This window comes from Danio rerio, chromosome 15 (assembly GCF_049306965.1).
Source record: "Danio rerio strain Tuebingen ecotype United States chromosome 15, GRCz12tu, whole genome shotgun sequence".
In the NCBI taxonomy this organism is placed as follows: Eukaryota; Metazoa; Chordata; class Actinopteri; order Cypriniformes; family Danionidae; genus Danio; species Danio rerio.
The window spans coordinates 37841765-37854729 of record NC_133190.1 but is presented as its reverse complement, the minus strand read 5'-3'; the positions used below and the strand labels follow the sequence as shown (position 1 = coordinate 37854729).

Below are 12965 nucleotides of genomic sequence, written 5' to 3'. Positions count from 1 at the left end.
AGCAAAGAAAGTTGCTAGTTGGAGTCCTGGCTGAGTCAGTTGGCATTTCTTTGTGGAGTTAGCATATTCTCCCCATGTCGGTGTGGGTTTCCTCCGGATGCTCCGGTTTCCCCCAAAGACATGCGTTATAGGTGAACTAAACTGTCCACAGTGTATGTGTCTGCAATGAGAGTGTATGGATGTTTCCAAGTTCTGGGTTGCAGCTGGAAGGGCATCCGCTGTGTAAAACATATGCTGGATAAGTTGGCGGTTCATTCTACTGTGTCGACACCTGATAAATAAAGGGGCTAAGCCAAAGGAAAATGAATGAATGAACAAGAACCAGCATTTAGTTTCATTATACAATTTAATCACTTCACAATCCTTAACAAGAAGGAATAAATGAGATAAGAAAAATAAAATAATGATAAAAAAAAAGAGGGAGTGGGTGCATAATTATCAATTTACATTAAAAAAAAATTTTTTTTTTTCAAATGTAGTTATTTACAAAAGTTAAAACACCAACTAGGAGCTCCGGCCAGGAGACGGCGCTGTGGACAGTTTGCCCCCGGGTTTCAGTCGCTCGTTCGCGGAATGCGCAGTGTGTGAGGTCGCAGCTGTCATGGCGGCGTGCAGGGCGCTCGTGAGTCGTGCCGTTTTGCCTTTGCATTATCATCATGTGTGCAGAGGAGTGATGCTCACCCAAATCAGAGAGAAGAAGAGATGGATGAAGGCCTACATGTTCGTCATGCGCAAGAAGTTGAAGCTGGAGGGACCTCCAGCTCCAAAGCCACGGTCAGTAAAGCATCTCAAGGCCACTTATGAGTGAGACACAGGGCTGTGACACAAATCATGTTCAACCGCCTTCCTAGGATGCATATATGGGTGTCAAGAGGGCTTAAGGATTGAGGTAAAGTTGGTTTTATATTCGCACATTCGTTCAGTGACAACTTGTGACAAGCTTCTTATGTTTACCATGCTACTTTGAGTATTGGGTCTGGTCAATCACAGGTAGGTATGACTTGAAAACAGCATTAGCAGCAGCATTATTTATTTGACTGAACAATACTGTACTTTGATAGTCGTTTGGCTGCTAATATGATTTCACTATTTAGAATTTGCAAACAATATTTTGGTGAAATTATAATAGTAAGCTGAAAGCCCGAATGTGATAATATAATACCAACTTTACCTCAGTTGCTTAAGAGTGTACGTTATCTGTGTTGACCAAAAAAAAGACAGCTCACAGGAAATTGAGACACAGCCAATGAGTACAAATGTCCAGATGCACTAAACAAATGTACTAAACACAGTTAACTATTGTTATTTCACATTTAGTGTTCAATAGTTCAACAAAGAAGTAAATATCATTCTAATTGTAGTAAAGCTATATGCATACCATCTGTCTAAATAATTTGCGTTATAGAGCCATAGAGCTGTTTGTTTCAATATTAGTGGTTAATTTAAGTAGATGATTTGGCTTGAGCAATAAAAATAATATTTACAAGAATTTTCAATTGTTAGTTATAGACCATTTCCATGCGTAAACATGAAATTCAATTCAATTCAATTGTTTTTTGTCATGTGCACAGTAAGGAAACACGTTTCCCTGTACAATGAAATTCTTACTTTGCCGTCCACAATGGTTTTTGTTTTCCGAGTATTCAGTTAGCATTTCATGTATGCATTTTAAATATGAATAACTTTGGGTGGCATTTTTTTATTTTGCGATAAATATTGCGATATGAATACAATTTCACCAGATGACTTAATATCTCTGTTCGAAAAGAATTTATAATATTAGATCACCTGGGATGATTTTGCAGTGGGAGTGCATCTCCATAAAATCTAATAAGCAATCTATACATTTTTTGGGTCTCCTGACACATTTTCACAGTTGTCTTTGCTATTTGCTGTGCATTTCTGTATTTGCATGTGTTGTGAGTGTTTTTATGCACTTGTTTAGTCAGAGATTGATTACTTAATGTTCAATATTTGCATCTCCATCAAATCTAGTAAACAATCTATAAACTTTTTGGGTTTACCCAACTTATTTTCGTTGTGGTTTAAGCTATTTGCAGTGCATTTCTGTATTTGCATGTGTTGTGAGTATTTTCTATAAATACAATACAGAAAAATATACAATTGAAATAAAGTGTTTCAGCGTTTACCGAGTCTTTCAGTATTCAAATACAGTAACTGAATGGTACAAAAAAAATTCAATAAACTTAATCAAAGTTAAAAACACAAATGGTGCAATTTCTTATACCTGAATACTTTTAAAATAATTATACAATCACAGGCATCAAAAACACATGCAAGTGATAAATTATAATACAAACTCAACATTAATCATCAATAAGCTATCTTACTAAATTAATAATACAGGTTTGAAAGAATATAAAGATAAATTAATGGGGGAATTATCTTTTGTAAATGATTAAAAGACATCTATATTAATAAAATTGTATTAAATAAAATTATAAATACACTACCTGACAAGTCTTGTCGTCAATCTTGACTGCTAGTTGATCATTTAGAAATGTGGCAGAAGGTAGATTTTTCTGATGAATTATGTTGAACTGCATCCCAATCATCACAAATACTGCAGATTACGTATTGGAACCTGCATGGACCAAAGATTCTTACAGAAATCATTCAAGTTTGGTGAAGGAAAAGTCATGGTTTGGGGTTGCATTCAGTGTGGGGGCAAGCGAGAGATTTGCTGAGTGGATGGCAACATCAACAGCCTGAGGTATCAATACATTTGTGCTGCCCATTACGTTACAAAGCACAGGAGGGGGTGAATTCTTCATCACGATAGCGCTCCTCTTCATACTTCAACCTCCACATCAAAGTTCCTGAAAGCAAAGAAGGTCAAGGTGCTCTACTATTGACCAGCCCACTCACCAGATATGAACATTATTGAGCATGTCTGAGGTAAGATGGAGGAGCAGGCATTGAAGATGAATCCAAAGAATCTTGATGAACTCTGGGAGTCCTGCAAGAACGCTTTCTTTGCCATTCCAGATGACTTTATTGATAAGTTATTTGAGTCATTGCAGAGATGTATGGATGCAGTCCTCCAAGCTCATGGGAGTCATATCAACTCTTTTTGCACTGCACCATGACTTAATATTCTATTGTGCATTATTTATATTAAATGACAAGACTTTTGTCTAAGCAAAGTCAGACCTTACTGTCCTAATTAAATCATTAAAAATCAAGGCATGATCAGTTTTATTTTGGTAAATTAAGCATAATCTAGAGGCCTTTGCCTTTCATATAAGCCTCGTCTGATACCAATTGATCAACTAGAAGTCAAGTTATTATTGGTTGTTCCTAAAACTTGGATAGGCAACAAGGCTTTTGTCAGGTGGTGTATATACATTTTGTGTGCAAGTGTGTATGTGTGTTTCACTATAATTGTATTGATATTGATGTTTTGTCCACATCACCTCTGAAATTATGTCTCCATCCATGGCTTTAACTCTCTTGTGTCTTGTCTTTTGATCAGCTCTGAACAGCCGAACTTTGATTACCATGCTGAGGTGGAAGCTTTCGGAGTCCGTCTGCAGGAGAGTTTCTCTGTGGATTTGCTGAAGACGGCGTTTGTGAATTCCTGTTACCTACGCTCTGAGGTGGAGAGGAGGAAAGCGCTGGGTTTGGATTCAGAGTCCGCCATCCTTAACCTGAAAGACAACACTGAGCTGCGTGATCACGGTCAACACTTCACTACGGTAAGCACAGTCAGATCACAGTTGCCACGCCAGACAAAGCAGATCTATGCCCGGTTGCCAGATCTGTTTTGTTGATATCTGTCTAACATCAAAACTGTATTAATTAGGCTTTTATCAAAGAGGAACTTGGCTGTAAAATGCAGAAGCAGGAGCCAACGGAAAGGTAGTAAAGAAAAGTAGAGTTAAATCATCTGAGTTGCAAGATTTGAACAGATTTATGCATGTTGAAAATCAACGTTAGAATCTGTTAAAACAACGTTAGTATCTGTTAGCTTTTACTGTAAGGGAAAAACTGGCTAATTTTGAGCTTTACCCCTCTAATTTTTTAAAATCTTTCAGCTTTAAAATCTCTGTCAGGCAGCGTTACTTTTGGTGATGTAGCATAAGCCTCTGTGTACTCCAGTGAAGTGTTAGCTGTCTAAATATTATTCATGAGACTGAGTTTTGTTATTCTATAGGAAGAGCTGCTTCTGAATAATTCAGTCAGTCTGACTTATGAAATCAAATATCCCTCAAACATACACAATATAATTTAAACAACAGAGGTTAAACCATAGTTATAACACTAAATATATGATTAAATTAACCCTTGTGTATTGTTGAAATGCACTACCCTTTCATAATCTTTTTGGCTGTTTTTACCCCATTGACTTTCATTATAATGACATTTTTTGATTGCAAAGCCATGACAGCATATAATCCTGCATTCTTGATTGTTGGTGGTTTTCCCTGTTGAGAAGAGGTCAAATTTGTAATTTTTACTGTTAATCATCAGTTGACACTATTATCCCTTTAGAAAAACTTCTATGGAGAACAACAACAAATGAAAGTGTGTATGCATAAATACACACTACCTGACAAAAGTCTTTTCATCGATCACAGTTGTAAGAGCAACAAATAATAACTGGACTTCTAGTTAATCATTTGGAAAACTGCCTGAAGGTAGATTTTTCTGATGAATTATTTATTGAACTGCATCCCAATCATCACAAATACTACAGAAGGAACTAAGATTGGAACCTGCATGGACCCAGGATTCTCACAGAAATCAGTCAAGTTTGGTGAAGGAAAAGTCATGGTTTGGGGTTACATTCAGGTTGTGGGGCTTGCTAGAGATCTGCAGAGAGGATGACGACATCAACAGCCTGAGGTATCTATACATTTGTTCTAGCTATTACATTAAAAACCACAGGAGAGGGCTAATTCTTCAGCAGGATAGCGCTCCTTCTCATACTTCAGTCTCCACATCGAAGTTCCTGAAAGCAAAGAAGGTCAAGGTGCTCCTGGATTGGCCAGCCCAATCACTAGACATGAACATTATTGAGCATGTCTGGAGTAAAATAGAGGAGGCATTGAAGATGAATTAAAATAATCTTGATGAACTGCAGGAACGCTTTTTTTGTCATTCCAGATGACTTTATTAATAAATTATTAGAGTCATTGCAGAGATATATAGATGCAGTCGTATAAGCTCATGAAAGTCAAACACAATATTAACTCTTTTTCCACTCCATCATGACTTTATATTCTACACTGTACATTATTTCTGTTAAGTTACAAGATTTTTGTCTAAGCAAACTCAAGGCTGATTTATACTTCTGCGTCAAACACCGGCGTATGCTACGGCGCTGACGCATAGCCCTTCGCCGTGGCCATTGCCGTCGCTGACGTGCACCTCTCAAAATTTGTAACTACACGTCGCAACAACGCGTAGCGCAAGCTCTGTGATTGGTCGGCTTGCTAGCGCCGACGAGTCTGGGCGGGACCGAAAGCCGCGCGAATGGCGCGAGCGATTGTTTACAAGTGTGGAGTCCCGTGAAGGAGCTCCGGATGGAAAGTTTTGTTCTGTGTTTACCTCATGGTTAAAGTTGTTGCACGTCTGCCGGTTCCTGCCTCAAAATGAGCGAGTTTGAGTCACTTGTACATCCAGGAAGTGTTCAGAATAGCAAAACAGAAGCGAAGAAACTCGACACAGAGGAACATTTACACCTCACTGCCCACTAGCGTTTCGGAAGTGTTAATGCAGACCAACAAAGACAGCGCGCAGAAGTATAAATGCACAGCTGCGCGCGTTGCCTGCGCCGTGAGTTGCGCCGGTCACTTGACGCAGAAGTATAAACCAGGCTTCAGACCTTACTGTACAAATAATTAAAAATCAAGGCATGATCATGTTTTGTTTTGGTAAAATAAGTGTAAAAATCAAGTTATTATTTGTTGGTCCTAAAAACTTAGGATAGGCGACAAGACTTTTGTCATGTAGTGTACACTTAAGGCTGATTTATACTTCTGCGTCAAACACCGGCGTATGCTACGGCGCTGACGCATAGCCCATCGCCGTGGCCGTCGCCGTCACTGACGTGCACCTCTCAAAAATTGTAACTACACGTCGCAACAACGCGTAGCGCAAGCTCTGTGATTGGTCGGCTTGCTAGCGCCGACGAGTCTGGGCGGGACCGAGAGCCGCGCGAATGGCGCGAGCGATTGTTTACAAGTGTGGAGTCCCGTGAAGGAGCTCCGGATGGAAAGTTTTGTTCTTTGTTTACCTCATGGTTAAAGTTGTTGCACGTCCGCTGGTTCCTGCCTCAAAATGAGCGAGTTTGAGTCACTTGTACATCCAGGAAGTGTTCAGAATAGCAAAACAGAAGCGAAGAAACTCGACACAGAGGAACATTTACACCTCACTGCCCACTAGCGTTTCGGAAGTGTTAATGCAGACCAACGGAGACAGCGCGCAGAAGTATAAATGCACAGCCACGCGCGTTGCCTGCGCCGTGAGTTGCGCCGGTCACTTGACGCAGAAGTATAAACCAGGCTTTACTATGTTTACTGTGTTGTAAGAGCTGAGCTGCTGTCTGATTTTTCAGACATATCAAAGTAAGTGAGCAAAGGTCTCTCTCTCTCACATGTGCACACATGTACTCCATATAAAAGCCAGAAACTATGTTTTTTTTTTCACTGCAACTGTTGATCACTAGTAAAAATTGCTAATTTTACCTGTTTCTAACAGGTATCTATCAAAAAATGTCATTATAATGAAAGTCAATGGGGCAAAAACAGCCACCAACACAACGGAAGGGTAGTAAATTTGCTCAGTGTATTGTTGAGCTTTTGAAAACTTTCAAAGCATTTTCCTAAAATATTTGTCAAAATAAGATTTGTAACCAAAAGTCTTTTCATATGCTAAAACACAGAGAAAGTTTTATCCAAATTAAGACTCAAAATAACCCGGGAGTGGATGAAAACATCCCAAACAGCCCACAAGGGTTAAATAATTAAATGAAGAATAAATCCGTGTAAAATAGAGAAAAGAGCGTTCCTAAAGTAACACACACACAAAGTCATGTTGCTCAGGGTGGTCCGGTTTCCCCCACAAATCCAAAGATATGCACTATAGGTGAATTGGGTAGGCTAAATTATCCAGTGTATGAGTGTGTATGGATATTTCCCAGTGATGGGTTGCAGCTGGAAGGGCATCTGCTGCATAAAACATAGGCTGGATAAGTTGGTGGTTCATTCCGCTGTGGCAACTCCAGATTAATAAAAGGACAGCTGAACAGAAAATGAATTAATTAATGATATGATATTGATATTTCTCTCCTAATGTTGTTGTGCACAGGGTTTCCTGAGTGACTGGTGCAAAAACAGCTTTCCTAATCTTCCTGATGAGGGCGTGGCAGCCATTGCAGGTCACCTGACCGGGTCAGAGGTCATATGTCACGTGGCACGAAACCTGGCTGTGGAGGAGCTGACGATGAGTGCAGAGTTTCCTGTGCCGGACCACATCCTGCAGGGAACGTTCTTCGCTGTAATTGGTGCTCTGGAGCAGAGCAGCGGGCCTGTGCGAGCCGGCCTTTTCATCAGGGTAAGACAAGTGTACAGGAAAAGTGCTTTTACTATTATTATCGTTATTATTTGAATGAACTGAAGTAGTGCATTAAATTTATGTTATGTTTTGTGATATATTATGTAACGTTAATTTATCTTTTTTTAAAGACATTTTTATATGGATTATTAGACAACATGGCATTTTTTTATGAATCCGTATTTGGTGGAATAATCGTTAGCATGTTTTAAAATGAATTAAATGTTGAATAAATTGTATCAAATTGATTTGTCGTTATGTGTTATATATTTGTAAATGTTTTAGATGTTAAATTACTGATATGTTATAAATAATAATATTGTGCAAATGTATGTTTGTCACAGGCCTAATCTCTGTGTGTGTGTACTAAAGGTGTGACATTTTGCAGGATTTCCTCGTAACTCAGCTGATAGGCAAAGATCTGTTTGACATGTGGAAAGTGGTGGATCCCATGGGGCTCCTGGTGGAAGAACTGACCCGTAAAGGTGTAGCTCTACCTGAGCCCCGTCTCATCCGCTCTGCTGGAGCCAGCACTGTCCTCCCTTTGTATTTTGTTGGCCTTTACAGGTACGGCACAAGTACTGGAACAATAAGTTACAATATTTTTCTTTTTTAATACATAGCAAATAACAAAACAAAAACATTTGCAAAACATTGTGGAAAATCATGCTGCTCGATATCTGAGCCTTCATCTGTATGGTCGGTAGGGCAGTGTCAACGTAGCGATGTTGTTGCTATATTTAGCCACTGTTTAGGCTACCCTGGCAGCTTTATCTTCAAAATGCACCTAGCATCAAATTGATCTACAATTTTCAATTTACAACTTTACAATTTTCTTTTGAAAGGAGCTTTTAAAATTCTCCAGAAATCAAACACCACTGTTCTGCTAGTCAGCCAACAGCACATTAGCCATGAGAAAGTTGGAGAGAGAAGCCTAGCAGGACAACTAGTTGCTATGCAATACTAAATGTTGATTTATCACTATGTGTATATTAGTTTGTATGTACTAATCAGTTTGGTACTATACAAGAAACTTGGGATGTCTCCGTTAATGGCATAGTGGTAAGTGTGTTAAAACATGTACTCCAGTGCTTACAGCTACCTGAGTTCGATTCCCGCCTCAAGGTCCTATGTCAGGGGTGGCCAACCCTGTTCCTGGAGAGCCACCTTCCTGCAGATTTCAGTTGCAACCCATATCAAACACACCTGAACCAATTAATTAGGACCTGAACACCACGTGATAATTACAGGCAGGTGTGTTTGATATGGGTTGCAACCGAAATCTGCAGGAAGGTGGCTCTCCAGGTACAGGGTTGGCCACCCCTGTCCTATGCTGATCCTTCCCCTTTCTCTGCTTCCCATGCTTTCCTGTCAGCACTGTCTACTACTGTCTGTCTACTGTCCTATTAAAGGTAAAAAATAAAAAAGATGAAACTGGGGAATAAAAAATAGTTACTGTAATTTTGTGCAACACGTAAGTTTAAAACCCAAAAATAAAAATTCTGAAAGTTTGTTTTATTTCTTTTGAACACAAAAGAGGATATTTTGACGAATGTTGGATATAGGTAACCATTGATTTACACAGAATTAGTTTTTTCTTCTATGAATGACAATTGTTTGTTTCAATTGTTTCCAGCATTCTTTAAAATATTTTCTTTTGAGTTCAATAGAAAAAAAGACTCAAACTTGTGTGGAACAGAGGGTGAGTAAATAATTGCAGAATGTTCATTTCTGGGTGAAATAACCCTTTAAGTTGACCATAAGTCATTTGTGATAATTGTAAAACACAATGCAGTGTGTACTTGTAAATGGTAAAAAAAAAAACTATAGTAATAATAATAAATACATATTGTGCACTGGTTTTACAGAGTGTGTACCAACTTTTAAAACTATAATTATTCAGAATGTGTAGTTACTATTTAATATGAACATGCATCAAATGTTAATGTTAAAATAACATTATATTTCTTCTAATATATGTTGTTAATAAAATATTTTGTGTTGGTTTCATAAACAAATCTAAATTCACATCAAATAATATATTTTTCTAAGATGGCCAGTCAATTTTCATTATCTGTTGCGTATTCAAATCCACAAGTTACAGATTTGTGCCTAGGTTGCATAAAGATGTCATCTCACAATGACATCACAATGACATCTGGCATCCTTCAGCAATAAATTGACCTGCCTTCAGCAGCATTGCTTAAAAATAAATTACCAACACTGTATCAGTAAATGAAGTGTTTTGGTAAAATAATCAATTGTGTTATTCCGGGTTCAAGATTTATTCTGGCCTCCTCCAGAAAACTATTTCTATAGCAAACAATCAATACTCGCTTTGTGTTAATAGGTTTTTAAAATGGCATATCTTTTTTTTCATCTCTTTTATATTGCGTCAGTGACCGTAAGCTGTTGGCTCAGGGTCCAGGCGAGACTGTCCTCATAGCTGAAGAAGAAGCGGCTCGAGTGGCTTTGAGGAAACTCTACGGCTTCACAGAGAACCGCAGGCCATTTGACTTCACTGCACCCCGAGACCAGCTTCAGAAGCCCAGCACACAGGCTCTCACCAGCGGATGAATGACACTGTATCATGACTTAAAGAGCATATTCCAGTGGGACACGTTTTGGAGAGCTAAAGTACATGCATTCATCTGCTGTATGTTGGGTGTTGCTGTCAGGTCACTAGAGGCCTGCGTAACATGCCTGAGAGACTCTTAATGTACCACTGACTGACAGTAAAAACATCATATACATCTGCCTTAAGAGCATTCATCTATTATGCAGATGCAGATTCTTTATATTTCATCTGTTGTTGATTAACAACTGTTGTATATAAATGTTACGCTTTGGCTGATAATAAAGGTTCTGAACCGAATGTTCTAGTTGAAGTGTTCTCTCTGGATTAAATGCAAAAAAATTTAGGCATAGCTTAATGTGTTGTCAAGGATAGCAGTTTTGGTCACCATTAGCGGTAAAGTCTAGGCGGTAGAGTCAAAACTCTTCAAACTTAAAAGCTTCATTTCAAATGGTTTCCAATACAAATCCCATTAAAAAAACATTACAACCAATCAACTTTTAAACATCAAAGCTAGTCCATTTTAATGGTTACTACTGTGATTTGGGACATATGCCATAAGGATTTGGTTTAAACAGTGTCACCAATAGTAGACAACAAATCACCAGTAAAGATCCACTAAAATGGTTTACATTAAAACTGCTAAAATTCCCATTATATTCCTTACAATGCTTTTACAGCAGGGACATTTCTATCTGTCTGTCTATCCATTTCAAATTGTTTCCACTACAAATGCCATGAAGATATTATAAATCATTACCTTTTAAACATTAAAACCAATGAATTTTACTGGTTACTCTGTATTTTGGCACATTTGCCATTAGTATGCCATTGGTTAAAAAGACACCAACAAAAGCAACAAATTACCAGTAGAGATCTGCAGGGACTACTACACAGTTTCAATTTACTAGAACTTCTATGTTAAGCTGCTTTGACACAATCTGCATTAGAAATAAAGATGAATTGAATACATTAAAACCACTAAAATTCCCATTATATTCTATACAAAGCTTTTTCAACAGGGAAATTTCTATCTCTGTCTATCTACCTATCTGTCTATACAATTGTTTGCTATTTATTCAAACTATTTATTTAAGATGAACTGAAACAACACAACTCTTAAGTTTTTTAAGGGGCAACTTGATTGTTTTATCTGCAATCCTATTAAATTTGTAAAATAATAATAAGTTAACTTGATTCCTTGAAGTCTACTTGATTCCTTTATGCTGTCCCAATACAAGTTGATCCCAGCATTTTTTAGTCTATCTATCTATCTATCTATCTATCTATCTATCTATCTATCTATCTATCTATCTATCTAGATAGAGTCTAGATGACTCTTAAAATCTGTTAATCATGGCAGTCTTTAAGACAGCATCGAACCTTCTTTACACTACACGTTTAATCTGGTTTCATTTACACCATTATTGCTTAACACAAATTCATAGCCTTCTTAAATGATTCATGCCCTCAGCCAGTTAAATCCTTTGAATTAGGTCACTAGCAGAGAACTGGACGTGATTTATTCGCGTTAATGTGCTGCACCACGTGTTCCTGTAGAGGGCGCTGAAAATGAAGAGCATTCTGTCATTTACTCACTCTTTACTTGTTTCAAGCCTTAATGTGTTTCTTTTCTTAAACACAACCAAAGACTTTATGATAAAAAAATGTATTAATCAAAGGGACTTTGACACAATTAGTAGTTAGAAATGTTAGAAACATGTAAATTGAATGCCATAGTATTTGTTTTGATCGATAGAATCCTCATGTGGCTTACAGGTTTTCAGCTTTCTTCAAAATATCTTCTTTTTGTGTTCAACAAAAAAAACTCATAAAGGTTTGAAACCACTTGAGGGTGACTTAAAAGTACATTGGAGTTTTGGATGAACTATCCCTTTAAATAAGGGCGAGAACCGTTTTTTATTTAGTCTATGGCGAGAACGTGCACTCGAGAAGTCTGCTAAACGGGTTCGACTGCGGTCACGTGATCCTAGAAGGTCGTCTACGATTGGCTACTCGCTTTTCCTTTCCAGAGTTTTCGCCCCTTTGCTAGTGGATTCATCCGTTTCTGGACGCTTTTATACAGATAAACAAAAATTGTCCTTACTAATAACCACACACGTCGAGGCAAAATACTGCCAGGCGTATAATTTTCCCACTTCCATAAATTGTAGCACCGCAAATAACGTTTTACAAGAAGTTTTAGCACTGAGCTCTGCGTTATCTTGCGTCCGCCGAGTTCTCTTCGCCTCCTGTTGGTCGTCAAGTTAAACTACACGGTATAATAATTCAATGAAGATGAATACAGAGTGGGAGGGCTGGGCTGGCTGTCGAGAGCAGATTACTGGTAGTGAAAGTCGAGTGGGCAGACTGGATGTTAAAGAAAGACCCTCCTCTCTTCACTACCGTTGTTCGAGAAACGTGAGGCCCTTCTGAAGAACTCCGGTCCGTCTCCCGGTAATCCGTTTCAAAGGAAGTTCCGTTGGTTACTCTTTCCCCAGGACACTTACTGGATCTTTTAAATATATCACTTGTTTTAACTGACTAACGCTATATTAACGGCTCCGGCCATGGCAGCGAGCGCGAAGCGAAAACAGGAGGAAAAACACCTGAAGATGCTGCGAGAAATGACGAGTTTGGCGCCCAACCGAAAGTGCTTCGACTGCGACCAGCGCGGGCCGACCTACGCCAACATGACGGTGGGCTCGTTCGTCTGCACGTCCTGCTCTGGCATCCTGTAAGCCACCCTCTTGTCTCTCTGTCTGAGCCTCTTTCTTTCACACACTGGGGCTGTGTCTCAAAATGTAGT

General features: G+C 38.6%; 2 protein-coding genes across 12 annotated transcripts in view; both read left to right on the top strand.

The window, feature by feature from the left end:
* Nucleotides 1–520: 520 nt before the first annotated feature.
* mrpl44 (mitochondrial ribosomal protein L44) lies at nt 521–10456 on the top strand. Of its 3 annotated transcripts, none has more exons than NM_001030260.2 (5): nt 521–774; nt 3497–3719; nt 7336–7581; nt 7970–8148; nt 9981–10456. In NM_001030260.2, the coding sequence occupies exons 1-5, from the start codon at nt 602–604 to the stop codon at nt 10156–10158; spliced, it is 999 nt and encodes a 332-aa protein (NP_001025431.2). In that variant the 5' UTR covers nt 521–601; the 3' UTR covers nt 10159–10456. The 3 variants fall into 3 exon arrangements, 1 of the variants encoding a protein (NP_001025431.2); XR_012390562.1 differs by having other exon boundaries at nt 581–774; nt 7970–8706; nt 8887–10456; XR_012390561.1 differs by having other exon boundaries at nt 581–774; nt 7970–8720; nt 8875–10456.
* Nucleotides 10457–12557: 2101 nt separating this feature from the next.
* Nucleotides 12558–12965, top strand: part of agfg1a (ArfGAP with FG repeats 1a) — a 56103-nt gene continuing 55695 nt past the window's right edge. For 8 of the 9 annotated variants that reach the window (XM_073922778.1, XM_009291790.4, XM_009291789.4 and 5 more), the window contains exon 1: nt 12558–12893. In XM_073922778.1, the coding sequence (XP_073778879.1) occupies nt 12727–12893 (167 nt within the window). In that variant the 5' untranslated portion in view covers nt 12558–12726. 9 annotated transcript variants of the gene reach the window in all.